Source organism: Chrysochloris asiatica, unplaced genomic scaffold (assembly GCF_000296735.1).
Source record: "Chrysochloris asiatica unplaced genomic scaffold, ChrAsi1.0 scaffold00056, whole genome shotgun sequence".
Taxonomy (NCBI): Eukaryota; Metazoa; Chordata; class Mammalia; order Afrosoricida; family Chrysochloridae; genus Chrysochloris; species Chrysochloris asiatica.
In genome coordinates this window covers 943,677-968,914 of record NW_006408574.1, presented here as the reverse complement: position 1 = coordinate 968,914, position 25,238 = coordinate 943,677, and the positions used below count along the sequence as shown (strand labels likewise).

The window sequence follows — 25,238 nt, the reverse complement described above, 5'->3', positions numbered from 1 at the left end:
ACCTTGCAATTCAAGTGACCTTGCAGTCCAGTGCTTATCCTACAGCGCCACACCACCTGTTAGATGGGTGGGTCCTACTGTAGGTGGGACTTGCACTGGAGGGGGGAGCCAGGGAGGGCCTGGAATGGATAATTCCGCTGCGCCTGAGCTCACTGCGCCGCTTCTCAGGTTAACAACAGTAACAAAAAAGAGTGGAACGGGATGATGGGCGAGCTGCTGAGCGGACAGGCAGACATGATCGTGGCACCGCTGACCATCAACAACGAACGTGCTCAGTACATCGAATTCTCCAAGCCTTTCAAATATCAGGGCCTGACCATTCTGGTCAAGAAGGTGAGCGCACCTAGCCAAGCTGGTGGGAGAGGACTCCGGGAGGGCCTGGCGGCGCTGACAACCTAACCACCCACAGGAGATCCCCCGAAGCACGCTGGACTCATTCATGCAGCCCTTCCAGAGTACGTTGTGGCTGCTGGTGGGATTGTCGGTGCACGTAGTGGCCGTGATGCTGTACCTGCTCGACCGCTTCAGGTGAGCGCCGGCCCGGGCCGGACACCCCAGTGAGGGGCGGGCAAGCGGAGCGGTGCGAACGGGCCACAAGGCTGCCTCTCCCGCCCGCCCTCTGCGCCCCTGCAGCCCCTTCGGCCGGTTCAAGGTGAACAGCGAGGAAGAGGAGGAGGACGCGCTGACCCTCTCATCAGCCATGTGGTTCTCCTGGGGCGTCCTGCTCAACTCGGGCATCGGGGAAGGTAAGGCTGCACCGGTGCCGCTCCCCTCCACCCGGTCCGTCTCCCCACAGCACTGACCCGCGCCTCTACCCGCAGGCGCCCCCCGGAGCTTCTCAGCGCGCATCCTGGGCATGGTGTGGGCAGGCTTCGCCATGATCATTGTGGCTTCCTACACCGCCAACCTGGCGGCCTTCCTGGTGCTGGACCGGCCTGAAGAGCGCATCACCGGCATCAACGACCCACGGGTGAGACCCGGCCACTGGGAGTGGCGAGAAGAGGATGGCCGGGTTCAGGGAGTAACCGCGAGCCTTGCCCTCTGTCCCTACAGTTGAGGAACCCCTCGGACAAGTTCATCTACGCCACGGTGAAACAGAGCTCTGTGGACATCTACTTCCGTCGGCAAGTGGAACTGAGTACCATGTACCGGCACATGGAGAAACACAACTATGAGAGCGCGGCGGAAGCCATCCAGGCCGTGCGGGACAAGTGAGAGACCGGGCGGACGGGGAGGGAAGAGGAGGACAGCGAGGGGGCAAGTGAGAGGCTGAGTGTTGGGCGGAGCATGGGCGGGTAGGGGGTGTGTGGAATAAGTGGGCGGGGCAAGAACGTGGTGGGACTTGCCCTGGCATCCAGGTAAGGCACGTTAGTGAGGGACAGAGTGTGGGATGGGATGGAGGGACCGTGAGGGCACCGAGGTCTGTGGGACAAGTGAGGAGCGGGGTGTGGGGCATAGCAAGGGGGCCGGCGAACTGAGGCCATGCGGGACACGTGACGGGCAGGGCACTGGCCATGACCGAGAGAGGACCTGGACCCGAAGAGACCCAGCTGAGCAGTGAGGGGCGGGGGTAGAGTGGGGCAGGACCGAGAGAGGTGAGGCAGCGGTGGCCAAGCAGGTGAGGCAGGGTGGGACAGTGAACAGCAGAGGGACCAGGCAGAGCAGAACAGTGAGGGGCGGGGCGTGTGGCCAGGCGTCCTGGCAGAGCGGGTCACGTGGGCGGAGCGGGGCTTGAGCACGAAGATTTGGTGAGGGCGGGATATAAGGCAGTTTGGGACAGTGAGGGGCGGGGCATGGGACTGAGCTATACACATGAAGGACGGGACAGCCAGGCTGGGCTGGGCAGTGAAGGGCGGAGAGGGGCTTGTGGAGAGAGGACTCCAAGCTATCCAGGGAAAGGGAGCGGGAGAGGGTGTCCAGGCTGCAGAGACCAAGTGAGGGGTAAAGGTGTCAGGTTTTCAGTAGATCAGGACCAGCTGGGGTGCAGGTGTGCAAGCGAGGTGTGTGTGGGGGGGGGGGGGGGGGATGAGGGGGGAGGGAGACATCGAGACCATGCAGGACAAGTGAGGGACGGGATGGGTATGGGGTGAGATGACAGCAGACTGTGCGGGACCCCTCAACCCTCAACCCTGTCCGCAGCAAGCTACACGCCTTCATTTGGGACTCGGCGGTGCTGGAGTTTGAGGCCTCACAAAAGTGTGACCTGGTGACCACGGGCGAACTCTTCTTCCGATCAGGCTTTGGCATTGGCATGCGCAAGGACAGCCCATGGAAGCAGAACGTTTCCCTGTCAATTCTCAAGTGAGTCGTCAGCCGGTCAAGGTCTGACCTCTCTTCAGAGGCAGCCCCAGTGCTTCTGTGGCCACAGTCAGCCCCTTCTGGAAATGGGCTTGGCCCTCAGCTGACCCTACAATGCACAGGCCCTGCCCTGTCTCCCCGTTCCTTCTCCCAGGCCCTGCCCACCACCCTTGTCCAGGTACTAGAGAGACTCCAACCCCCAAAGGAATCATAGCTCTGCCCATTGTAGGCCCCACCCACTCCCGCCCTCTGCTCATTGCAGACACCGCCCACTCTGGGCCACACCCAGTTCACACCCCTTGCTCTCCCAGATCCCACGAGAACGGTTTCATGGAAGACCTGGATAAGACTTGGGTGCGATACCAGGAGTGTGATTCTCGCAGCAACGCCCCTGCAACCCTGACCTTTGAGAACATGGCAGGTGGGCGCCCTCACCACCAATCCTCAATGTCACCTTCTGACACTGGGAGTCAGACGCCGCAGGACTGAAGGCCAGTGTGTTCTGACTCTGCAGGGGTCTTCATGCTGGTGGCTGGGGGCATTGTGGCTGGCATCTTTCTGATCTTCATTGAGATTGCCTACAAGCGCCACAAAGATGCGCGCAGGAAGCAGATGCAGCTGGCTTTTGCTGCAGTGAACGTGTGGAGGAAAAACTTGCAGGTAGGGTAGGCCTCCCTCTGAGGCCTGGTGCCCATGGCCCGGCCCAGCCCGGCCCTCCTCTGACCCCGCAGGCCGTGGCATTGGTTGGCTCTGCCCCACCCCAGGCGTGGGAGCTCGGGATCCCACATGGGCAGGACTGGAAATGGGAACCATGGCAGGGGCAGTGGTGAGTGCTCCCGGGACTCAGGGGCAGCGGTGGCGGGAGGGCTGCCTGGAGGTGGCCACCCACTTCAAAGCAGGGCCCAGGGAGGCCATGGACCCTGTGCCAAGCCTCTGCCAGACCCTCGGTCTCCAGAGTCTCTCCCTGGCGCCCATTCCGTAGGAAGGCAAACTGAGGCAGGGTTAAGACAGGGACCTACTTGTGGACATTGTGTGAGTCCCGGATACCTATGCCCTCCGCCGCCCCAAGTCACCTCGACACCCTTCGGGGCCCCTTCTCTGCTGTGTCCTTGTGCTCCGTGATTCAAATGGGTCAGCTGGCCCAGTCCCCATGGCTGTGTCTGAGGGAAGTTGATGCTGGCAGAGAAGACTGGAGCTGGCAGCCATGATCTCTGGGGCCAGGGTAGGCGACGTCCCCACAGTAGGTATCAGGTTTGCTTCTCTTTCTCCGGGTGCTGCCCGGAGTTGGGGTTCCCTGAACTGGGGTTTCCAATGGTGGTGCAGCATGGGCCATGGGAGCCAGGGGTGTTGGAGACCCCACACCTCTCACCCGCCCACTCTTGCTCTTGGCCCCACAGGTCCCCTGGGGACCTGGTCGCAGCTTCTCACAGGTGGGCATAAGGGCCACCAGAGCCAAGGCTGCCAAGGCTGGGGTCCCAAGAGCCGCCTCTGTCCACCTCCAGTTCAGTCTTACTGCTCACCTTCGGCCCCTTGGCCTCCTCCTCTCTCTTGGTGTGAGTCCCTGCGGGGTCAGCAACGTCCATGCAGCCCACGCAGTGCCATCTCCAGTCCTCAGAGGGCACCATTCAACATCATCCTCCTGGGGACCCTGAGGGCCAGGGCCATCCAGGAATCAGGGCTCAAGGTGGACCTCCCGAGAAGAGAGCCAGCCAGGACCCCCGCGCCCAGCCCCCAGCACAAGTAAGGTCAGGCCAAGATCCGGGCAGGAGACACAGCCGCCCGTGTGGGCCCGGCTGCTGGTCAGCAGTCCAGCACAGGGAGGCAGGATCGAGGGCCCGAGTGGCCGGCCAGGCCAACCAGCGGCCCCCCCAGAGCAGGCAAGGGCAGGTGTGGCTGTACCTTAGTCATCTAATCACTTATACATATTCATTTTAGGATAGAAAGAGTGGTAGAGCAGAGCCCGACCCTAAAAAGAAAACCACATTTAGGGCTATCACCTCCACCCTGGCTTCCAGCTTCAAGAGACGTAGGTCCTCCAAAGACACGGTAAGGGGGGACACCCCAGTCACACGTCTCCGACTCTTCTCGCCCCACGCCCCCGTGTTTCCGTCCCTGTGCATCTGACTCTTCCCTCATCATGCTACCTGGTCCCTCTGCCCACCACACTGGGCAAGGCTCTCTCTTTCTCTCTCTCCTCCCAGCCCCCAACTCCTCCTCACTAGCTCCTTGGCTGAGTCTCCTGGGTCTTGTCTCCCCACCATGTGTCTCTCTGCCCTGGTCTGCCCGCCCCTCCCTGCCTCCGCCACCATACCATGACCACCACACACCATCCTGAAGCTGTGTTATGTCGTCGGTCAGTCAGTCAGTCAGCCACTGCCTCTCGGGGCTGTGCCAGGCCCCCAGAGCCCAGAGGGGCAGCACCCTGGCTCCGCAACCACCAGGAAGAGGTGCCACACCACGCCCCTCTGTCCTCTGGCTTCCCTCAGGAACCACCAGTCTCCCTGCGGCGGCGTCCTGGGAGGGGTGGCTGTGACGTCCATCCCGTCCGTCTGTCTGGCCGCCGGCCCCGCCCCGACACCTGTATCACCTGTCTCACCAGAGCCATGCGTGTTGCATCTTCCATGTGGTCTCTGTGTGGGCCGGGGGCTGGGGGCCGGGCCTGGATCCTTCCTGGTGGATAGCTAGGGTCTGGAGCTGGGACTGGCCCCAGCCATACAGGGTTGTCAGGGGGGATGGAGTGGGCCCCGCAAGAGTGGCGGCAACCCCCCGAGGGTCTGAGAGCCCAGGCGGGCCAGGGAGGCTCCCCTAGAGAGGCCCAGAAAAGGGGGCCTCTGGGGAGGGACCAGCCTCAACTCCTGACCCCAGTTATGCCCAGCAGGCCACCTGTCCTCCTTGAGTGCTCCGGTCACCTGATGGATATACCTGGAGCACACAGCCCTCAAAGGGGGCCTTGCCAGGGGCACCTGGTTCCAGGCAGCATGTGGGAAAGGCCAGCTAGGGAGTCAGCCTGGGGGTGATGGGACCTCCTGCCCCAGGAAGTCCTTGGCCCAAAGCAGGATTTGCAGGGCACTGGCAGTGGAGCCGAAGAACCAGGGTTCTAGCAGGAAGCCACCAAGCTGTCCCAAGGGTGACTTGTGAGGCCTGGCTGCCAGGCAGTCTGCTAGAAGAGGAGGCTCGGGATGTGGTGCAGTGTGAGGGCCCACGGCACTGGGAGCAAGAGTCACCAGGAGCAGATGAGGCCAGCTCAGGCTGAGGTGACCACAGCCACTCCCCCAAGCCTAGTGGAAAGTGGTGAACCGACAAGGACTGAGAATGTGACGAGAGGGGTTAAAAGTGGCATTCCCAGCAGACAAGAGGAACAGTGTTTGGGGAGCAGGCAGCTGAAGAGGGCAGGACAGAACATTTTGCAGCCAATGGGCAGTCTTCAGAAGACATTGTGGAGTCTGGGGGCCCCAGCCAGAGCAGATGCAGCTGTGTAGTTGGTTCTCAAGCAGCTCAGAGACCCTCCCGGCCCTTCCCAGGACACATCCCTAGGACTCCCTGCCCGAGCTCCCCATGCGGCACCTTGGGCCCCACCCTGCAAGGCTGGGTCTGCAGGGGCATTGCCAGCGGGTGGGGAGGGCCGGGCAGGGGCGAGCAGCCCAGCTCCCACCCTGTCTCTGGGGCTGGGCCGCTGCTCAGAGGGAGGCTGGGTGGAGGGCTGCTTGGGGCTGGGGGTCAGTCCGGCTGCTGAGATCCTCGGCCCCTGTCCTGGGCGGCGCTGGGCACTCAGGGCTGGCCGGAGGGGCCAGCGGGTATTGATTGTTGGTTCTTATTTATAGAGCACCGGGGGTGGACGCGTCGCTTTGCAAAACCAAAAAGACACAGTGCTGCCGCGACGCGCTATTGAGAGGGAGGAGGGCCAGCTGCAGATGTGTGCCCGTCATAGGGAGAGCTGAGACGCCCTGCCCGCCCTCCTCTGCCCCCCTCCCCCCGGATGGGACAGCGGCCCGGCCCACGCAGAGTCCCCGGAGCACGACGGGGTCAGGGGGAGGAACACCCCCAGCCTCCCCCAGGCCGCGCCCGCCCACCTGCCCGCCGGTCAGCCGGCTGGCCAGTCCCCATCCTGGCCCCGCGCCTGCCCCCGAGCCTTGGGGCTAACGGGCCACCTTGTCTGTGTATTTCTATTTTACAGCAGTATCATCCCACTGATATCTCGGGCCCGCTCAACCTCTCAGATCCCTCGGTCAGCACCGTGGTGTGAGACCCCCCGGAGCCGCCCGCCCGCCCGCCCGCCCAGTTAGCCCGGCCAAGGACAGTGATGGTCCTGCTGCCCGGGAAGGCCTGAGGGAAGCCCACCCGCCCCAGAGACTGCCCATCCCCGGCCTCCCATCCATCCGTCCGCCCGCCGCCTGGCGGACAGGCCCCTGCTGGACCGAGCGTGGGCTGGACCGAGCGCGGACCGGAGCGAGTAGGGCCAGAGGCTGAGCCGGTTGGGCAGGGCCGCAGGGCGCTCCGGCAGAGGCAGGGCCCTGGGGGCTTGAGCGTCGGGGGAGAGGGGATACTCTGGCCCTGGGCACAGGGGCTTGGAGCAGAGCTACAGGTCCGTCCTGCCCAGCCACCACCAGAGCCACAGCTGGCTGGGCCACTCCGTCCTAAAGCGACTATGTTCCTCTGCAGTCTCCGCCCAACCCCTCCTCTCTTCTCGCTGCACCCCGACGACCCTTCCCCCTCGACCCCCGCTGCCCGCTGGCCCCGCCTCCTCCCCATCTAAGTCTGGACTCCTGGTCAGCAGCCGCCATAGGGCGCTCTCCAGCTTCCCGCGCCTCTGTTCTCTTCCTCCGGGGGCTCGGAGAGAGCCCAAATGTAGCCCAGGGTGGCCGGGCACTCCCTTCAGCCGTGCCCGGTGCCGCCCCCTCGCTCCAGGTGTGAGATCGCCCGCCACCTTGTACAGGCCCAGCCCTCCCGTGACTGCGCGCGTGCCTTCCCCAGCGGCCCGTGTGTTGCCGCCGCTCCTCTCCGTCCCGCGGAGCCGGCGCGCCGCCCCCATGACCCGGTGTGTGCAATGGTGTTTCCTAAAGGAATGTCACGAAAGTGTCCGTTTGTGTCGCTTGTTGACGCCTGCAAGTACGGGGTTGGGAGGGGGGGAGGGCTTCTAGAACGTGGACCGGAACCGGGTGCCAGTGCACGCCGGAACGCCCCTGGAAGCCAGCTCAGGTGTGGGCAGCAGCGGAACTCTGGGAGACGGCGGGAGAGGTGGCGGGCTTAGGGTCCGGTGGTCTACTGGGTGGGCGGCGGGCGACGGCTTGGCGGCGGCGGCGACGCCGATAAACACGACAAGCGGTGAGCACGGAGCCCAGCACCAGGCAGGAGGCCAAACTGGCGAGGAAGGAGAAGGGTCCCAGGACGGAGACGACAGCCAGGTCCCACAGCGTCAATGGCTGGCCGCAGTGGCTGAAGGCGGCGTCGGTGAAGGCGGTCATGGGGCTGGCCGTCAAGTGCCCCGGGGACACACAGAACAAGGTGTCGGCTTCTGTGAATAAACAACCGCCGTAAGGCGGAATCCCGCGACCCGGTCTGGGACTCCCGACAGCTCACCTGGTGCCCACCGGGCGTCCCCTTCACCTGATTCCCCAGCCACGCCCCACCTCGACGTCTTACCCGGGAGACTCGGGTGCCGGCTCAGCCAGCTGCAGAGCGGGCGCAGCGCGCAGTCACAAGCCCAGGGGTTTCCGCGCAGACGCAGTGAAACGAGAGCCGGCAGGGAGGCCAACAAGCCAGGCCCAAGCGCCGCCAGCGCGTTGTCTTGCAGGCTCAGCGCGTGCAGCAGCGGGAGTGTGCCCAGTGTCGCGGGCTCCAGGCGCGCCAGACGGTTGCCGGCAAGCGAGAGGTTGCGCAACGCGCGCAACCGCGTGAAAGTCCCCGGCGCTAGCGCCTCTAACTGGTTGGAGCCAAGGTCGAGCTGCTGCAGCTCAACCAGACCCCAGAAGGCACGTGCGTGCACAGCGCGCAGACCGTTCTCGCGCATATCCAGGCGCAGTAGTGCGCCCGCGCCCTGGAAAGCGCGGGGCGGCAGCATGCACACGCGGTTGTGGTCCAGCAGCAGCGCGCGCACGTTCAGACTCAGACCCTTAGGCACAGCGGGCAGTGCGCGCGCTGAGCAGTTGGCTTGTCCACCTGGCGCACACTCACACGCCTCGGGGCAAGCGGGGACGCCTCTAGGCCCCGAGGAGGCGGCGGCTGCGGGGAGCATCTGGGCGCTGGTGAGCGATAGCCACAGAGGGAGCAATAGCAGCTGCAAGGGCAGCGGCAAGGAGAGAAACGAGGGCCTCCTCATGGGGGCAGCGCTGGGGCCGTACGATCCTAGAGCCCGTGGGCCCCAGAACCTGTTGCACCTGGAATTCGTCCCTACGGCCCCTGCACAAATATTAACTCTCCAGCTGGAGCATTAGTACTTCCTGCCCCGGGACTGGTCCCCGCCTGGGGCGGCAGCCGGGCACACAGCCAGCACTGGTACTGCCTACCACCTGTTCCACAACTCTGGGCTCCCTTTTTTCTGACAGGCCACGGCTCTGGGAATACCACCACTGGACATCCACGGAAACCCATGGCCACTCAACTCTCGGATGTCCCCAGGTTGCCCCATTCTGTTCCTCACCCCTTCATCCTAGTCTTGCCCTGCTGGAGGTGAACACAGTGGCCTGTCCTAACCCCCGTGTCTGCTATTCGGCCTCTCCTCAAAGGGCCTGAGCGGTCAGGAGGGACAGCCCATTCCCATAGCAACCCCTAACCCATGGGAGCTGAGCACACTGTGGGAACTGGGGTAGATTAGTGTCTGGGTCCCCAACCCACCAAGGACTCTCCTGGAACCTCCAGTGGGAGTGGACACTGGGGTGGACAGGACCGGACTGAGCAGAGCCCAGGGTCCCTGACAGTTTCTGGATACTCCAAATTGTGGGGGTGTACCAAGGGAGGTGGGAAAACCCAAGCAATATGGTATCCTGGTGGCACCTCCCCACTGAGGACGGCCGCAAAGCTTGTGTCCACCCCATGATGAAGGGAGGACAACGCAGAACCACAAAATACTTTAATTCCCCGTCCCCTCAGCAGCCTCACTGCCCTCAGCCCTGCTCTGATGGTGGGGGGGACATGTCCATAACCTCCATGGGCACCGTCTCAAGACCCTGGTCCTCCATCATAGAGGCGTCCAGGTCAGGGTCCATGAGGTGGGACTCCACGTGCACTGTGTGCAGATCCATGTGGTCCTCCTGGACCCCAGAGTGTCCCACCAACCTGCCAGGACATGGGCGGGCGGGTGGTTAGATGGCCACAGTGCTCCTTGAGGCTGTGGTGGGCCCTTCCTGACCCAGGGCTAACTCACCTGCTGTCCACTTGTCCAGGGGTGCTTGAGTCACTGGGGGGGGGGGGGAAGAGGGGGGAGGGGAAGAAGAGGGTGTGAGTTCCAAACTGTCAGGAGACACACCTCAGGAAACGCCAACCCCAGGCCCTTGTGATGTCCCACCCCAGGGAAAGGGCAGGGTAGCATAGTGAAGCTCAAATCAACTCCCAAGCACCAGGGGTGGGATAATGGGGGGGGGTGGACACGCACCACTTGGCCCGCATGACGCCCACCACTACAATGACCAGAGCGCAGAAGCAGCTGGTGCTGATGCCAGCCAACACCACAAGCAGAGCAATGAAGGCTTCGCGGCTGAGGCCCAGGCTGCATTCGCAGTAGCTTCCGGCTGCGGAAACAGGCAGTGTGGCAGCGGGGTGGGCAGCGGCAGTGGGGGGTCCCCCTGGACCTGCCCTGAGGGGCCACTGGATGGTTGAGGGGCCGGGGTGGGGTAGGAGGAGGCACCTGTGGCTGGGATGAGCAAGAGGGACAGACAGATCAGGCCAAGGGGGCTGCAGGTCAGGCAGAAGTAGGGCTGGGCAGGCAGGGCCATGTCCAGCCCCCAGCCCCACCGGACACCTCTGGGCAGAACTTGTCGGAAGGCACTGACCTCATAGTGGGTGCTGTGAGGCAGGGTGGGTGGGGGCAGGGCCTGAGGGTCTTGAGGCCACTGGGGCTTCACCGGTGGTGGGCCTGTAGTGGACTGTGAGCCCCCACCCCATCAGACCATGGGGACCTTAAGGAGTCTGGTGGGCAGACTGGGATAGGGCAGGGAGGGCCCAGATCCCAGCCCAGGCTCACTGTGAAAGGAGGGCACTCAGTGAGGGGAATGAAGCTATGGTCCACCTCTTAGTTCTGGCTGCAGATAAGGGACTGCGCTGAGTCAGGGGGACCTGAGACAGGAGGTGGCCCTCAACCTAAGCCCTCTAGGTCCCTGATTACCGGAGAGAGGTCGGAAACGACCCAGCACACACCTGCTTGAACCACAGGCTACAAGGCCACAGAGCTTGTCTCAGAAATGACTGTGGTTGGCATCTGGGGCCCTCTCCCACTTGACAAACATGTTGTTACCAAACAAAAGACCTTCAGATGTTAGCATCTCTGTCCCGGAAGCTCCCCACCCCCTTCCTGTAGACCAGGAAAGGAGACCGAGGCTGGAAAGTGACCTTGGCCTCCTCCTGGAGCCTATTGTTACTGGCTGCGATTCTGGTACACCTGCCTTGCTTCCTTGGGCTGTTCCCACCCAGGGGCCCTCCTCCCCAGACAGGACAGGCAAACCGCAGAGGCACCAGGAAGAAACACCCTAGCCTCCTGCCAACACAAGCCCACAGGGTACCCCTGACCTCACAAGTGTGGACCCTGGGGACACTGTGGAACCTTTGTGTGGTGATGAGCTTTAAGATGTATGTTTGGAAGACTGAGTCCAGAGGAACTTAAGGCAGGTGTGCCCAGGCCAGACTGGCATTCCTGCCCTACCAGGCCTGTTCAGCAGGTTTGCATCCTGGTGAGGACGGTGGGCAGCCAGCCAGGGATGGCAGCAGTCCCTTGAAGGACCTCTGAGTTGCTGGAACACTACTGGGAGCCGGCCAGCAGCCTTGTAGCAGACACAGGGGGACACGAGGTGGGGGAGGTTCTGGCTGGAACCTTCCCGGGTAGCAGCCAGGTGGACGGGGCCTGGGAGGAGACTGAAGTGCCCATGTGACTCTGAACACATTCAGCCTCCAGTCTTGGCCACCACCCAGTCCTGGCCACCACCCAGTCCTGGCCACCACCCGGTCCTGGCCAGACCAGCACTGGGCTGATAATCCACAGGCCTATGCCCAGACTGAGATGCCCAGGAGGGGTTGAGACACCCAGGAGGGGTGGTCTACTGTGGATGTTACCCACCGTTCTTGAATGCACACTTCACTATGACTCCGCTCTGCCGCTGAGAACCGCTGCCAGACACGGAGTTCGGCCTCAGCCTCTAGCAGGGCCTCAAAAGTGTGACAGATTCACTCAGAGGCCAGAACTGCCCCGTGCTTCCCCTAGACACAGGTGACCACGTTCCTCCCTCCTTTTAAAGACCAGAGAAGAAGAGGGACCCCAGGAAGGTTAGAGGGCAGCCTGGGAGACACGGTGAGGCAGCGCCCCCTAGTGTTCCCCAGCCTGAACTACAAGGGGCTGGGGAGCAGCCAGCCTGACAATGTAGAGACACATACACAGTGAGCAGAGAGCTGCTTTAATCCGCAGGAGCCATGACTGTGTGTGAACGTGTGTGGATGTGCATCACCCCGGGGCTGTCCCTCCTGTGGCTTCGCTGAGTCCACCAGCGTGCAGGTCAGCTACAGTTCTTGGGCAGGCGGTAGACGCCGGCCGAGTAGATGAGCTGGTGGTCACGCACCTTCTTCTGCAGGTAACCCTGGAGCTCCTGCAAGTCGATCTCGGCCAGCGCAGGCCCGGTCATGACAAACATACGCAGCATGCTGTAGATCCGCTCCAGAGACAGGCTCTCCAGGTTGGTCAGCATGGCCTGGATGTAGGTCCAGAAGAGCTGGGAGGGGCGGCAGAGCCGTTGAGGCTGGATGCCAGGGCACCCCCCACCCCAGGGTGTCCTCCGCTCTCCTCTCCACTCACCAGCAGCTCCTCCTCCTTCTGGTCAGCCTGGGAGGCCATGCCCGAGTCGCTCTCGTCATCGCTGTCCATGAGCACCATGTTGTCTCGGTCCTGGGGCCGCTCCTCTTCTATGACCGAGAAGGTACCTGGGGGCTCCTCCCGCAGCACACCCTGCTGCAACCACACGGACATCCGCCGCCGGAGCAACGCCACCGGCATCTTCACCGCCTTGCTCAGCTCTTCCAGGGTCCAGCTGGCTGTGTGTGGAGCAGCAGGGACGCTGGGGACCACTTCCCTAGGCCAGCCCCAGCTCAACAAGGGCGCTGAGCCTGCCCTGGAATGCCCCGGGGTCACAGGGACACGGATAGCCTAGTGAGTCAGTTCCGACTCAGCCACCCAGCATGGGCTTTCCGAGGAGCAGCTGACCCTGAGGCTAGTAGTCCGGTGCCTACCCCACAGTGCCACAGGGAGCAGAACGGGGCCCACCTTGCTCCTGGAAGTACAGCAGAATCACAGCCTGTACAGGGGTCACGGCCACCGAGAGCGTGCGGTCAGCTAGCTCCACGTCCATGGTCACTAGGCCCAGTGTGTGCTTCCAGCTGAGGGTCCTCATGGCCTGTTGAGGGCTCAGGTCAGCACCCAGCTCTGCTCTGAGGCCCTGGGGGATGCCAGGGGGAGCCGGCATACCTTCAACTTCTCATACTTCTTGCAGTAGACGTCCAGAGCCTCCTTGATGTCTTCGGGCACCTCCAGCTTCTCGTCCTTGAAAGGTGGCCAAAACTCACTGGACAGGATGACCGCGTAGACCCCGAATGGTGGCTGCTCCTCGGCCGAGCGTTTCTCGTCCTCCTCACGGATGTTAGCATTGATGCGCCGGGAATCCGCCATGTCCTAAGATGAGGGGCAGGAACGTCACCACAGATGGTGCCAGGTGAGGTAGCTGGCGGGGTAGGCCCAGGCAGGGAGTGGGGGGGTGGGGTGGCACCCACCTTCAGCATGACCTCACAGAAGTGCATTGGGGCCTCGCCAAAGCGCAGTTTCAGTAGCTCCACATTGCGGATCTCCCTGGAAGGAACAGGGGTTGTGTGGGGCATCCTCCATGCTACCGAGCCACTGCCAGACCCCTTCCTGCTGCAGGAACCCGCGCTTGGGGGGCTCACAAAGAGCAGAGCTTGGGCGCTCACCGCTCGGGGCTAAAGCTGAACTGGTGCAGGAGACGGTCAGCGAGCAGGGAGCGGTACTCGTTGATGAAGAGGTCTTTGCTGCCGTATATGCTGACCAGCAGGCTGATAATGTCCGAGGAGCGTCGCTTGGAGCTCGACTTCCCTGGCATGACCCAGGGTGAAGAGCACCACTGGCACCTCTAAGGGACGTGGATGCCCCAGTGGGCCAGCCCAGTAATGCCTGCAGTTCCCCTCGTTACACTTCTCAGCTGGTCTCACAGGGACCTCCAAGCCCCCACAAAAACAAAAACAAACTCACTGTTCCTGAGTGGACTGTGAGTCAGAATAGCTCTACACAGGGCTTTCCGGGAGCAGGCAGGCAGCCTTCTCTCCCTGCCAGGGGCCGGGGGCCGGGGAGAGGCGCTGCTGGTTTGGAACCTTGCAGTTGGTGCGCAGCATTGCCACCAGGCTCCGTGATTTTTACAGGCCTCTCTCAGGCTCCAGGAGAATCGAGATCCTTGGAACTTCCTCTGCGACTAAGAAATCCTCCCCTGCACCCCACAAACCCTCAGGGACACCCCCTCCATGGAGCAAGCCAAGCGCGGAGCTCTCCACTGACCAAGGGCAAGCTGACCTTGATGTTCCTGCAGTAGCCCAGAGCCCAGGACTAGAAGCCTGTGGGCGGCCTCACCCTCCCAAACAGACCTAGAGTGAGGACTGAGAATCTGTCCCCCAAGGGAGCTGGGGGCAAGCTGACCTGGGTCGGCGTCCACGGGGTCGGGGACCCAGTCCTCAGGTTCACCCGAGTCATCCTCACTGTCCTGACCAGTTTCCAGGCTTGCAGGGTCAGTCTTGGACAGTTCAACGGCCAAGTCCCCAGTCCCATCCGAATCCCCCGTCAGTCCAGCTACTATCTGCCGCACCGTGTCCTCCCGTGTCCTGCCAGGTCAAAAGCACACCACACAGTCACCCCACACATACGGCACAACGTGACTGGCACCTGGCCCCACAGCAACGGGCCTCCTCACCTCAGGTAGCGGCGGACGGGCTCACAGGCCACCTCCAGGATGACCATGGAGGAGTCCAGCACACGCAGAGCCTTGATGGCGGAAATGTATAACGTGATGATGTCACACGTGTTCACGCCTATAGCCAGAGGGGCCGGGTGGTCACGGTTGATGGGACAGGGGGGCCAGGCCAAACTGCCCATCCTTGCCCAAATGGACCACACTGGCCACACCCAGGGCAGCAGCCCAACATGCTTCCACAGCACCATGCACTGAGATGGTGTCTAGTGCAGCCTGGGACCCTGAATCTAGGAGACTCCCTAGCCCATTCAGGGGAGCCCTGCCCCCCATCCCTGGAACTTCCTAGGAACAGACAGCCACTCCTGGCAGCATCACAGAGGACCCCGGCCCCACTCCAAAGGGTCAGTCCGAGAGGTGGGCGAAGCCGCGGGCTCCCTCAGGGCCTCAGGCAGCACCTGGGTGTAGAAGGCGCGTCTCCAGCGCCGCCCTGAGTGATTCCAGGAGCCGCTGCCTCTGGTTGGTCCTCTCCAGGCAGTACTTGAGGTCCTCGACAGCTGGCCGTGAGTCTGGGAAGTCTGTAGGAGGAGCATGCTTACACGGGGGATGTAGTTCAACAGCCTCCCAGAGTCCCACCCCACAAGCTGACCGCCCCCAAGCACACGAGGAGACCTGGGACAGACGGACGTGAGCCTGGAGGAGGCGGGGCAGACCTCGAATGATGCTGAAGAGCTCGTCAATGCGCATGCCAGCATAGATGCGGTAGAAGAACCTCTGCACGTGGCAGCGCCAGCGGTGCAGAGTGTTGCCAGCCTCCGGGGATGCGGGCCTGCCAGGGCCGTCCTGCAGGAACACCTTGCCGAGCCAACCGACCACCCTCTCGATCCACTGTGGGGAAGGCACAGGCTTGAGTGCAAGGATGTCCGGGGTCCCTTCTCCAGCCCCCCAGTGTCCCATGAAAGAGCACGATGCTGGCACACATACTTGCATGTACACCTAGTCAGTGGGCACATACCCTCGGCGCAGGTGTAACCAGCGTCCCAGCCATTAGAAAGAAAACACTGGAGCAAACTCCCTCCCAGGTGTGTGACTCTGTTGCTCAGCCTATCCCAGGTAGCTGGGAGGTAAGACTACCCAAGCTGTCCCCGGTTACTACCCTGGGAGTTCCCACCTCGCTCTAGTACCTAGGGAGCTCTACTTGTGTCCGGATGCCACCACCTGGGGGACCCCGCACCTCTCTCTACCTCCCTCAACCATGACAACATGAGCTCCTTATGTGAGGACCTTCGAAGATGGAGAAGAGAGGATGAACACCAGAGGAGCTGGGAAATGTCCACAAGGCTAGGGCCCCAGCTCCCTGCCCACTCTGAAGGGGGGGTTCAGACCTGTCTGTGGGGGGCACGGTACCAGAAGGCCTTCATCGGGGCACAACCCCCCTTGTCCTACTGCCCTATATGCCCCACTGCCCTGACAGCTCTTCTATTCTGCCCCCTTCTCTTGTCCCATGTGGGGTGGAGGGGGGTGAGACAACAAAAAGGAGAAGAGGGTCAGTGTGTTCCTCTCCCAGGGGCCTGGCTGCACTCTCTGCTCAGCCCCAGCGCTGCCTCCAATCACAGAACTCAGACCTGGTCCAGCATGTTGTGGATACAACCTGGTCAAGGCAGGCCCAGGAATGGCCTCAGCCACCATGGAGGTCCCCATGCACCTAGCCTCAGCGTTCTTGTCCATTTCCAAAAAGAGGCAGCGTGACAGGCAGAGAGAGCATGGGGGGGGGATGGATCTCACCTTGTGGAACTCCCTCAGGAATGAGCGCTCATACTCGCCCCGGCAGCGGTCCTCCATCCTTTCCCGGGTCACCTGGTGCAGCGTGGTGGTCACCGCCTCAGCACTGACTCGCTCCAACAGATTGAGTCTATGTCTGTGAGCAGGAGAGCATGTGAAGCGTGAGAGGGTGCCCCCTGGCCCATATCCTTCCTGGAGGGTGTCCCAGAGCCCCATGGGGTGCTTGGAGGACAGCACTTGTCCTGCCCAGCCAGGGGACTGGCCAGGTCCATGGGCAGCGGCAGCAAGAAGGGCTACCCAAAACCCCATCTCCTTTATATGGCTCAGAAGTAGCAGTTAAATCATTGCTACCTATGTGGTGTTAACACTGGTGCCACCCTTGGTGCCTACCAGTGCAAACCCTGATCTAGGGAGACAGGTGACTCGTGAGCAGACGGGAGCGTCCCATGCAGTCTTCCACTAGGATGAGTCCAGCAGAGACCCTCAGGGCCCCGCCAGCAGTGGGACCCCTCCACCTGCTCAACACCTCCCACACTGCTGCCCAGCTGCCACGCTGCTTACAGTGACAGCCTGAGACTGAGCAGCAATAGCCACACAGCAGCAAACGCAATCTCCTTCCAAAGCACAGGAAGGAAAGCTCAGCTGCAGTCGGCAGAGGCGAAGTGACCCATGAGCTTCCTGGTCACCGTCCACCATCACAGCACCCACAACACAGGCTAAATGCTGCCAGGAGTGGACACATCAACCCTCCCCAGCACCTGCAGAAGGCCGATGAGCCAGGAAGCTTGGAATGGACACCAGGCACTTGAGGTCTCACGGTGGAAAATGTGGCCAATCCTGAGCTCCAGGTGAGCGGGGATAGACAAACTCCCTGCCCGGGGCTGCCCGCGGGCCCCTGGCTCTCTGTGCAGGGGATGACCACAGGGACTACTCACAGGACCTGGCTGAGCTGCTGAAACTGCTCCAGGGCCTGGCGGCACCAGCACTGCTGCTTGTCGCTGCCACAGCCGGCGCACAGGGGGCTCTGCAGGAGCCGGTAGTACCGGCGGCGGGCATAGCGGCTGTCCAACTCCCCCTCCAGTTCCGGGTCGGTGCCCCCTTCCCCCTTCCTCTTACTCTGCATATAGACCCTCAAGAAGCGCCCATAGAGGCGCTGGATCATCTCCTGGAAGGTTCTGGGAGTGGAAAAGAACAGGATGCCCCGCAACATGGTGTGGACCTTTTCCCTCAGCCCCTGAGCGCCGGTGCCCATCAGCAAGCCCAGGCGTGTCCATTTTTCCAGGAGCTCTAAACTATGAAGGTAGGGGTCCAGGCGGTTCTCCAGCAGGCAAAACGCATCCAGCAGCAGCACCAGGCATTGGGGCTCGGCCGCAGCGTTCTCGCGCTGGGATACGGCATTCCAGAACTCGGGGGCGATGTTGGCCTGCAGGTCGTTCTGCAGGACCTCCACGAACCACTCCTCCAGAATCGAGTGCACACCGTGGCCCCGCAGAACCTCCACCGCCGCCCGGAGCTCCTCCTCCTTCGGCGGGACCGCACCGCTGGTCCGAGAGGACACCTGCAGTGCGGACAAGCGTGAGGAGAGGCGGGGACAGTGGCAGCCGGCGGGAAAGGCAGGGGAGGCTGCCGGAACCCCGCGGCTTCTCGGCCGCAGCGAATGGATGTGGGGTCGACGCTAGGGAAGGGCTGCCCGGGGAGGCGAAAGCTGCGTGGCTGTGGAGGAAGGAGGGAGGGCAGAGGCGAGCGACGGACGCCCTAAAGTGTCCCAGGAACCTCTTCAGGGCCTCACCAGTCCCAGCGCAGCCGGCGGCACCAGCCCGGTGCTCACGGTGTTCCAGGCCACCAAGAGCTCCTGCCCAGGTGCGGGATCGCAGGTCCCCTTCACCCCTGCCGTCTCCGCCGCCATTGGGACTCCGAGGCTCCCAGGTCCGCTCGACTAAGCGCGGTTCGATGACGCACGGACTGGGGGCGGCACAGGACGATGACGTAAAAGGGGCGCGGCTCAGAGCGGGAGATGCAAAAGAGGCGCGTGGAGATGGCGTTATTGGTCGGCGCGCAGTCGAGTCGCATTGCGCAGGCGCGGGGAAAGGGATGCGGTGGCGGCGGTTGAAGTGACCGGGACTCCGGGTGGCGGCGGCGGGATAAGTGACCGGCCACGATGACCCAGCAGGGAGCAGCGCTGCAGAACTACAACAACGAGCTGGTCAAGTGTAAGCACCTCCCCGCGCGGTGTAGCCTGGGCAGTTGGATTCCGTGGCCTCCGTTTCCCGCCGGAGCGGGCCTGGGGCGGGAGCTGCGAACGCCGGCCGCGGCCCCCGTTGTGGAAGACCGGGAAGCAGACGTGTGGCTTGGGTGCCCGCGGGTCCCCCGGCCTGACGTCAGCAGCGCCTGGCGCCGTGAATGCCGGAAGGCGCGTGCGGGAGCGTGCAGTGCCGCCGTGCACCACCTGGCTCTTCCTCGGGGGCAGGAGAGGCAGGCTTGGAGGGCAGGTGGCCCACCGGGCCCTCACTCTCCTCCTTCCTGCCGCCCAGGCATCGAGGAGCTGTGTCAGAAGCGGGAGGAGCTATGCCGCCAGATCCAGCAGGAAGAGGAGGAGAAGCAGCGGCTGCAGAACGAGGTGAGGCAGCTGACGGAGAAGCTGGCCCGCGTCAACGAGAACCTGGCCCGTAAGATTGCCTCTCGGAACGAGTTCGACCGCACCATCGCGGAGACGGAGGCCGCCTATCTCAAGGTGGGGCTGCAGGGCGCGATGAGTCGTGAGGGGTGTGGCTTTCCCTGCGCCAGCCTGGCTGCCCAGGTTCAGTCCCCCAGCTCAGGCTGGACTCGGGGCGGGAGCGGGGTGACACCAGTGAGCCGCCTGTTTCCTCTGACCCCAGATCCTGGAGAGCTCCCAGACTTTGCTTAGTGTGCTGAAGAGGGAAGCTGGGAACCTGACCAAGGCCACAGCCTCCGAGCAGAAGGCCCCCGGGGGCAAGGAAAGCTGAGGCGGCCATGGGCGCGCCCCCAGGATATGTCCATAAAGCATCTTTGTTCTGGACTGCAGCAGCCTCCTTCAGCCCCAGAGGAGAAGGGCTAGGGCTCAACACCAGGCGGAGCCTTAGCTCCACTGCCCCCCAAGGTCTCACAGCACCTGGGGCGTCCTGGAGGCCCTCTGCCCGCAGGGCTCGGCCATGTGAGACAGTGGCTGAGTGGCCCCTGCCTCCAGCCGGACACCTCATTACCTGGCCCCAGTGCCCCGACTGAATAAAGGCTTTCTTGTAAAGAACCGGGCCAGTTTCTGCCTAGCAGAGGGGGCTGCTTAACCACCCCCAAGGTTCTGTCTGGCTGTGGCGAATCCCCCAGGCGGGGGACAGGGACTGGAGTGGTTTTTCCCATGATTGGGAGTACCACCATGTCCTGTGATTCCCTTTTATCCACCTCCCAGGGCAGCCTGATGTTTGCTCCACTCTTGGCTGCTTGTCATCCCCTCTGCTGGTCCCGTTCTCAGTCATAGCCTGGTTAGTCTGAGAACAGTTGGTGATGGGTAGGTGTGCGTGCCAGCCTCATCTGAGCCTGAGTCACGGGCCTTTATCCTCTCTCTGTCCACTTTGATTCCTTCCTGTGCTGCTGGTCCTGCCCTCCATTCCCAGACTTCTCCAAGCCCACCTCTACTGGCATATCCTTCCTCCTGGGGTCCCAGCCCTGCAGCAACCATGGCCCAGCTGCCGGGGCCCTCAGGGGAGCACCAAACATGCTACCTGCCTTCCTGAGCATGGCCCGACTTATTCTCGTGAGTTTGACTCCCTAACTCCCCAGGAAGGACAGAAACTTGAATCTGACACTTCAGTCCGTTTTCCCTGTGGATTTGTAACTAGCCCTGTTCAGATGGCATGTGGTAGTAAGGATGTCTGGGTCGTCGGCATTGTCAGAAGCTGCTCCTGAGTGGGCGGCCCTAGCCTTGGCTCTGCCATCACCTCGGCGTCCTGGGCCCTCCTGCCATTGCTAACACCCACCCCAGGAACCTGTGTCCCTGCACTTAATGAGGAAACCAGGACCCCAGTTCTCAGTCCTGCCTCCTCAGTGAGGGGGGCGCAGGGCAGGCAGGCAGGCCACCTTCTACTCGTTTGACCCCAAGGCCCCACTCCTTCCCTGCCCAGCCCCAGTGCCCAGCGAGATAGACCGCCCAGAGACCAAAGCATCGTTGTCCAGTGGTCTTTATTGAGTCTATTCAGTAGAAATATCCTGTGATCACTCAAGGAGTGGGCCAGGCTCAGCCTTGTGGGCAGTGCTGGCTAGCCTGCAGATGGGCTGGAATGCCAAAGAGGAGAGCCTTCGCCATGAGTCCACCACTTGGCAGGACAGAAGGCAACCTGCCGAGGGTCAGTGGGGCCACTGTCCAGCAGGATGCCTGTGGAGCTCACACAAAGAGGCCAGAGGGAAGAATGGTGGCCTGTTGCAGACCCAGAGCACCTGGCTGTCACTGCAGGGTCAGCAGGGCTGGGAGGCCCTGGAGGCAGGAGTCACACTTGTGGGGAGGGACTGGCGAGGGGGGCAGCAGGGTGAGGACAGGCTCTGGGCACGGCTGGCCCCAAGGCCCACACCCAGACAGGTCCTGGCAGGGTCAGAAATAGAGAGCTGGCTCGCTGCGGAAGTCCGAGAGGTCGTCCTGGCCAGCGGGCGTGAGCTGAGAGAGAGGGGGGCACAGCTGGGACTCCTCCAGGCATTGACGACCCCCCTCTCCCCTGCAGCCCCACCCCCACTCACCATGATCTCCTTGGGAAGGGGTCCCACTTCACCAGGAGCTGCCTCCACTCTTGGCTCCTCCCACTTGCTGAAGGCCACCGAGTGCTTTGGGGTGTAGCTGGACAGAGCTGTGGGTGGAGGGAGCCCTGTAAGGAGCTGGGGGGCTCGTGTCCTCCCCTGCAGTCGCGCTCGCACATGGGTGCTCACCTGAGCTGCCCTGAGAGCTCTCAGGTCCCACGCTGTTCACAAAGGTGGCCCGAGGCAGGAAGAGACAAAAAGGGTTCTCCTGGGTCAGCCCCTCTGAGCCGTCCGACGCTCCGTCCTCCTCTTCCTCCTCCTGAATCAGGGAGCTCTCTGAGGGGTACTCAAATGTGGTCTGCAGGCTCTGGTCGTTGAAGGAGATCTTCATCTGGGGTCGGAGACACAAGGACTGTTGTTCCTAAGGGCTTTGCTGGGCTCCCCAAACCAGGAGAGAGTGGGTTATATACCCAAACACTTGTGCTCAAAAACACACACACACCCCTGACCCTCTGTCTAAGGGTCAAGTCTCCTAAGTGAGCCATTGACCCAGACTTCCTGATTCTCAGTTTTGGAGGGTTGCCCAAGTTCACAGCAGGGACCAGAAAGGTCCCGAACTAGAACACCCCTATTCCACCTGCTCCCAGTGGTCACTAGCCTTGGCTGACCCTGAGCCAGGGCAACTGCTCTCTCTGGACAGGAACCACCATGGGACCCTGATGCTGGGGCAGCCCTTCCCAATCCCACACAGCTCAACAGCAGGAACATGGTCCAAGGGAAGCCGCACCTCAGGGGAGCCCCCTACACTATGGCTGGGGCCCTCTCCAAGGGCACTTGGGTCATCCTGCTTGTCCAGCTGAGCAAGACCACTGCTGCCAGGCAAGGACCTGGAATACCCGTGGCCCAAGAGAAGGGATCGGTGCCAGCCCCAGGAAAGTAGAACCAGGTGCTATAGAGGGCCGTCCCGTCCCAATAGGCCCACTGTCGTGAGCCCTTCCCTCCTTGCCAGTTACACCCGGCCTTTTGACCCCCCTGAACTTCCCTGGGCCACAGTTCCACACTGAACAGGGTCTTCATCTCCAACTCCTGACTGAAGACCCTGTACTGGCCACTAGTTCCAATGGGCTGTGGGGACAAGCAGAAGGGTGGGGGCACCAAGGCCCCCTATTCCCAGCACTTAGGGGGCTCCTGGTATGCTACTGGAGGGCAAGCAAACGGACTGCGACCCACGAGGCCAGTGGACAGCCTCGTGTCGGAAACTGTACAGGATAGCTCTGAGCTGTAATCAACTGGAAGACACTTACCAACCACAACAGGACCCGTGGGGGCAGAGCAGACTGGACCAGGGAGTCCACGGGCAACCCTGGCACCAAAGTCAAGTGGCCTGGGGGCTCACACCCCCCAGAGAGTGCCCACCAGGCTTGCTCAGTGGGCCACCTTGGGCCAGCGAGTCCGTAATGAATACGTAATGAATAATGCCCGCCTGCGGCAGATGGGAGCAGCTCCACGGGAGCTGGAAATATTAAACTCCTCCTGAGCACAGAACACCACCCGCAGCTCAAATTCCTACCCCCACCTCTGGAAGGAGCCCGAGCGGCCCCACCCCCCACCCTTGCCCAAGGCAGGAGCCTCGGGGGCTGAGGATCCTCCTGGGAGGCTTTCCGGGATCCAGGGTCACCCAGGGACCTAATCAGGTAGAGGAAGGGAGGCAAGCAGGGATGGCCAGGCGCAGAGTCAGCACCCCATAAAGTCCAGTGTCCAGAAAGGAGGCCAAGTTGGTGCTGCAGCCTCCCAGCCACACGTACTCACAGGTGTATGCACAGCCGGGGTCGCCCGGGCCTCCCAGGCCAGTCCAGCTCATGCTCATGCGCAGAGAGACCTGCCCTCCCGTACCTGTCCCTCACCCCCAGTCAACCCCCAGAACACACTCGGGGCTGGCTGGCTCGGCTTCAGAGGCACATCCTCAGCAGGATGGGCTGGGGGCTCAGGGGCTCCGCTCCCCTCCTAAGTGCTGTCATTGGCAGTAGAGGCCTCCCAGCCCATCCCCCACCCGTGAGGCCACAGGAAGGGCCCAGTGCCAGGACCTGAGCGGATTAGCATGCTGTGTGTCCACATGACAGTCTCAGCAGCAGGCTGAGGGGGGCTGGGCATACATACAGTGGGCACTGAGCTTAACACAGCCTGGCCACTCCACCCCTAATCTCCAAACTGTGCACCTCCAGAGGTTCCTGGGTCTCCGTGTCCCCGGCCCCCTCCCACTGTGGGGGCAGTCAGTGGATCACAGGATACCCCGTGACTCAGACCACGAGGCTGGGAGGGGCCAGGCAAGAAGGTGTGGCTATGGCCTGTCCTTCCTGCACCTGCCGACGGGGACTTTGCCCACTGCCCGGAGCAGGTGGGTCATGCTGTCCACACAGGATGCTTTTGTTCTGTCTCCACCCACCCTGTTGGGGACGCCTAGCTGGGATTACCACAGAGTGTCCACCCTGTGCTCTGGGCTGTAGAACCAGCCAGGTCCTCACTGCCTAGCCCCTCAGTGCACCATGGTCAGCCATCAGTTGAGGGTTGCTCAGGGGTTCCACATGGCAGCTTCCCAACGCCTCTCTGAGGCTGGGTGCTGCCAGGTCAAACACAGTTCCTGCTCTGGCCAGAGCCCCAGCTGTGGGGACATGGAATGGAACAGGGTCCACTGCTGGTTGGGTATCCATGAAGGGACCTGCTGGAAGAGCTGGAGGAAGGACACAGTGGACCAAGCTGCAGAGGTGGGCTCTGCCCGGGGGAGTGGGCACTGGGGGTAACCAGATTGGAGAAGGTGGCATCACCGGAAAGAGCTCCTGGGGAAGGCTGATGCCCAGGGTCAGCCAGGAAGATCTAAAGATGAGCAGCAAGTTTGAAAGGCAAAGGTCAGGCCTCCCAGCAAGGGTGCAGCTAGCCCATGGAGAGGCTATTTATTAGGTCCCCGGTGCTGAGTCAGGCGGGGCGCCGTGGGGGGGTGGGGAGACACAGGCAGGCACAGGCACAGACAGAGAGAAGAAGGTGGTACGGAGGAGTGAAGAGTGACCCCAGACTCATCCAGGAAGAATGCTGATGTTTTTACTGGGGCGAGAGCAACCGGGGCTGGGTGGCACTGGGTGTGGGGCGTGGCTGTGCACACACAGCCATCAGCCGGAAGCTTGGCCGAGAGGAAAGGGAGATAGAGCATCTGGATTCTGCCAAGAGATAGCTAAGTGGGAACGTGGGCTTGCCAGGCGGGCCTGCGAGCTGACGGGCTGCAGGGAGGACGCAGAGCTCTCCTCCGGTGTATGCATGTCCCAGAACCGCCTGGCAGCCCCCACCTTCCTCTGCTGTCCAGCCAGAGCTGCCTCACTCACTCCAGCTCCCAAAGAGGGCTAGCCAGGGGCACGCCCAAGGGGTCAGTCAGCCCCAAGGGTCCCAAGGTCCAGTCCATTCATGTCCTCCTGGTGGGAGGAGGCAGAGTGCTCAGCAAAGGCCACCTTGGGCAGGTCTGGGAGGAAGTGCAGCTTAGAAGCTGAAGAAGTGCCAAGTACGGGTCCCACAGAAGGGTCCCACTATGCCCCCCAGCCTATGCCAGGTGGGGCCTATGGGCAGGCCAGTCTCCACTGCTGCCCACTATGCCCAAGGCCACAGGCAGCCCTGCCCCCTGAGGGGACCAGGCAGTTCTCCATCTGGACCCTCAGCCTGTCACTGAGGCCACGGCCAGGTCTCCACCTGGATACCCAGGCTGTCATCAAGATTGTGCCAGGCTGGCCAGCGCCCCCTCCCCCCCCCCCCCCCCCCGTCAAACCCAGTCTCTGCCTCCCCTGCCCCATCATTTCTTCCTGCCCTGCTGGATCTCCAGACCCCTCCACCCTCTGCGCCCTAATCAAGCTCTGTCCCAGACCTGGGACACTGGCCTTTGAATCCCAAAAGGAAGCCAGGGATCAGATGGGGCCTGGGTTTGAGACCTACCCAAGAGCTAGGAAAATAGCTTCTCCGAAGCCCATTTCCTAATACAGGGCAGAACCGTTAGCACCCCTGTGGGAAGGGACACAGGTCAGGTCAGACAAGAGTCGGGGCAACATGGGGCATCTCAGTGGAGCCGCCCAAGGCCAGGCAGGTGGGCCTCAGATGGATGCACTCCACCAGGCGGGAGGAAGGGGAAGACCGGAGGAGGTGGCCGTGTGGCTGGGGGCCAGTAGGGCAGGGAACAGGAGGCTTAATTCATGAAGGTACCCCACCCCTTCACCCCCCTCACCCCCC

At 62.5% G+C, this 25,238-nt stretch overlaps 6 protein-coding genes across 12 annotated transcripts in view; 2 read left to right on the top strand and 4 right to left on the bottom strand.

Moving 5' to 3' along the window:
* Positions 1–7,017, top strand: part of GRIN1 (glutamate receptor, ionotropic, N-methyl D-aspartate 1) — a 29,075-nt gene extending 22,058 nt beyond the window's left edge. Inside the window, exons 12-21 of one of the 7 annotated variants that reach the window (XM_006863668.1) lie at positions 169–333; positions 410–528; positions 634–746; positions 822–970; positions 1,054–1,211; positions 2,140–2,301; positions 2,610–2,719; positions 2,813–2,958; positions 4,234–4,344; positions 6,473–6,777. In XM_006863668.1, the coding sequence (XP_006863730.1) occupies positions 169–333; positions 410–528; positions 634–746; positions 822–970; positions 1,054–1,211; positions 2,140–2,301; positions 2,610–2,719; positions 2,813–2,958; positions 4,234–4,344; positions 6,473–6,541 (1,302 nt within the window). In that variant the 3' untranslated portion in view covers positions 6,542–6,777. Of the gene's footprint in view, positions 1–168; positions 334–409; positions 529–633; positions 747–821; positions 971–1,053; positions 1,212–2,139; positions 2,302–2,609; positions 2,720–2,812; positions 2,959–4,233; positions 4,345–6,119; positions 6,344–6,472 lie in introns of those variants that run through there. The other 6 variants (XM_006863670.1, XM_006863669.1, XM_006863667.1 and 3 more) reach the window with 6 other exon arrangements.
* A 473-nt stretch (positions 7,018–7,490) lies between these two features.
* On the bottom strand, positions 7,491–8,614 carry LRRC26 (leucine rich repeat containing 26). The gene is made up of 2 exons (XM_006863785.1): positions 7,939–8,614; positions 7,491–7,810 (listed from the first exon to the last, which is right to left on the bottom strand). The coding sequence occupies exons 1-2, from the start codon at positions 8,612–8,614 to the stop codon at positions 7,491–7,493; spliced, it is 996 nt and encodes a 331-aa protein (XP_006863847.1).
* Positions 8,615–9,398: 784 nt separating this feature from the next.
* On the bottom strand, positions 9,399–10,226 carry TMEM210 (transmembrane protein 210). Its single transcript, XM_006863784.1, has 4 exons — positions 10,139–10,226; positions 9,890–10,022; positions 9,659–9,691; positions 9,399–9,570 (listed from the first exon to the last, which is right to left on the bottom strand). The coding sequence occupies exons 1-4, from the start codon at positions 10,224–10,226 to the stop codon at positions 9,399–9,401; spliced, it is 426 nt and encodes a 141-aa protein (XP_006863846.1).
* A 1,766-nt stretch (positions 10,227–11,992) lies between these two features.
* Positions 11,993–18,144, bottom strand: ANAPC2 (anaphase promoting complex subunit 2). The gene is made up of 13 exons (XM_006863666.1): positions 18,028–18,144; positions 17,174–17,796; positions 16,242–16,374; positions 15,170–15,344; positions 14,915–15,034; positions 14,460–14,577; positions 14,189–14,370; positions 13,453–13,594; positions 13,258–13,333; positions 12,956–13,159; positions 12,755–12,884; positions 12,290–12,525; positions 11,993–12,206 (listed from the first exon to the last, which is right to left on the bottom strand). The coding sequence occupies exons 1-13, from the start codon at positions 18,142–18,144 to the stop codon at positions 11,994–11,996; spliced, it is 2,469 nt and encodes an 822-aa protein (XP_006863728.1). The 3' UTR covers position 11,993.
* Positions 18,145–18,396: 252 nt separating this feature from the next.
* Positions 18,397–19,222, top strand: SSNA1 (Sjogren syndrome nuclear autoantigen 1). Its single transcript, XM_006863665.1, has 3 exons — positions 18,397–18,448; positions 18,770–18,969; positions 19,115–19,222. The coding sequence occupies exons 1-3, from the start codon at positions 18,397–18,399 to the stop codon at positions 19,220–19,222; spliced, it is 360 nt and encodes a 119-aa protein (XP_006863727.1).
* A 1,616-nt stretch (positions 19,223–20,838) lies between these two features.
* Positions 20,839–25,238, bottom strand: part of TPRN (taperin) — a 6,913-nt gene continuing 2,513 nt past the window's right edge. Inside the window, exons 2-4 of the mRNA XM_006863664.1 lie at positions 21,168–21,369; positions 20,982–21,088; positions 20,839–20,901 (exon numbers count right to left, since the gene is read on the bottom strand). Coding sequence (XP_006863726.1) covers positions 20,839–20,901; positions 20,982–21,088; positions 21,168–21,369 — 372 coding nt within the window. The remainder of the gene's footprint in view (positions 20,902–20,981; positions 21,089–21,167; positions 21,370–25,238) is intronic.

What these genes read in the sequence shown, in the direction of transcription:
- LRRC26 (XM_006863785.1), bottom strand. Translation starts at nt 8,614, where the DNA reads ATGAGGAGGCCCTCGTTTCTCTCCTTGCCGCTGCCCTTGCAGCTGCTA. An exon ending in CCGGCACCCGAGTCTCCCGG is followed by an intron (nt 7,811 to 7,938) that starts GTAAGACGTCGA and finishes GTTTATTCACAG; the next exon opens with AAGCCGACACCTTGTTCTGT.
- TMEM210 (XM_006863784.1), bottom strand. Translation starts at nt 10,226, where the DNA reads ATGGCCCTGCCTGCCCAGCCCTACTTCTGCCTGACCTGCAGCCCCCTT. An exon ending in CTTGCTCATCCCAGCCACAG is followed by an intron (nt 10,023 to 10,138) that starts GTGCCTCCTCCT and finishes CTGTTTCCGCAG; the next exon opens with CCGGAAGCTACTGCGAATGC. An exon ending in GTGGGCGTCATGCGGGCCAA is followed by an intron (nt 9,692 to 9,889) that starts GTGGTGCGTGTC and finishes CCCCCCCCCCAG; the next exon opens with TGACTCAAGCACCCCTGGAC.
- ANAPC2 (XM_006863666.1), bottom strand. Translation starts at nt 18,144, where the DNA reads ATGGCGGCGGAGACGGCAGGGGTGAAGGGGACCTGCGATCCCGCACCT. An exon ending in CAGCAGCTCAGCCAGGTCCT is followed by an intron (nt 16,375 to 17,173) that starts GTGAGTAGTCCC and finishes TCCTGCTCACAG; the next exon opens with ACATAGACTCAATCTGTTGG. An exon ending in CCCGTCCGCCGCTACCTGAG is followed by an intron (nt 14,371 to 14,459) that starts GTGAGGAGGCCC and finishes TTGACCTGGCAG; the next exon opens with GACACGGGAGGACACGGTGC.
- SSNA1 (XM_006863665.1), top strand. Translation starts at nt 18,397, where the DNA reads ATGACCCAGCAGGGAGCAGCGCTGCAGAACTACAACAACGAGCTGGTC. An exon ending in CAACAACGAGCTGGTCAAGT is followed by an intron (nt 18,449 to 18,769) that starts GTAAGCACCTCC and finishes CCTGCCGCCCAG; the next exon opens with GCATCGAGGAGCTGTGTCAG. An exon ending in CGGAGGCCGCCTATCTCAAG is followed by an intron (nt 18,970 to 19,114) that starts GTGGGGCTGCAG and finishes CTCTGACCCCAG; the next exon opens with ATCCTGGAGAGCTCCCAGAC.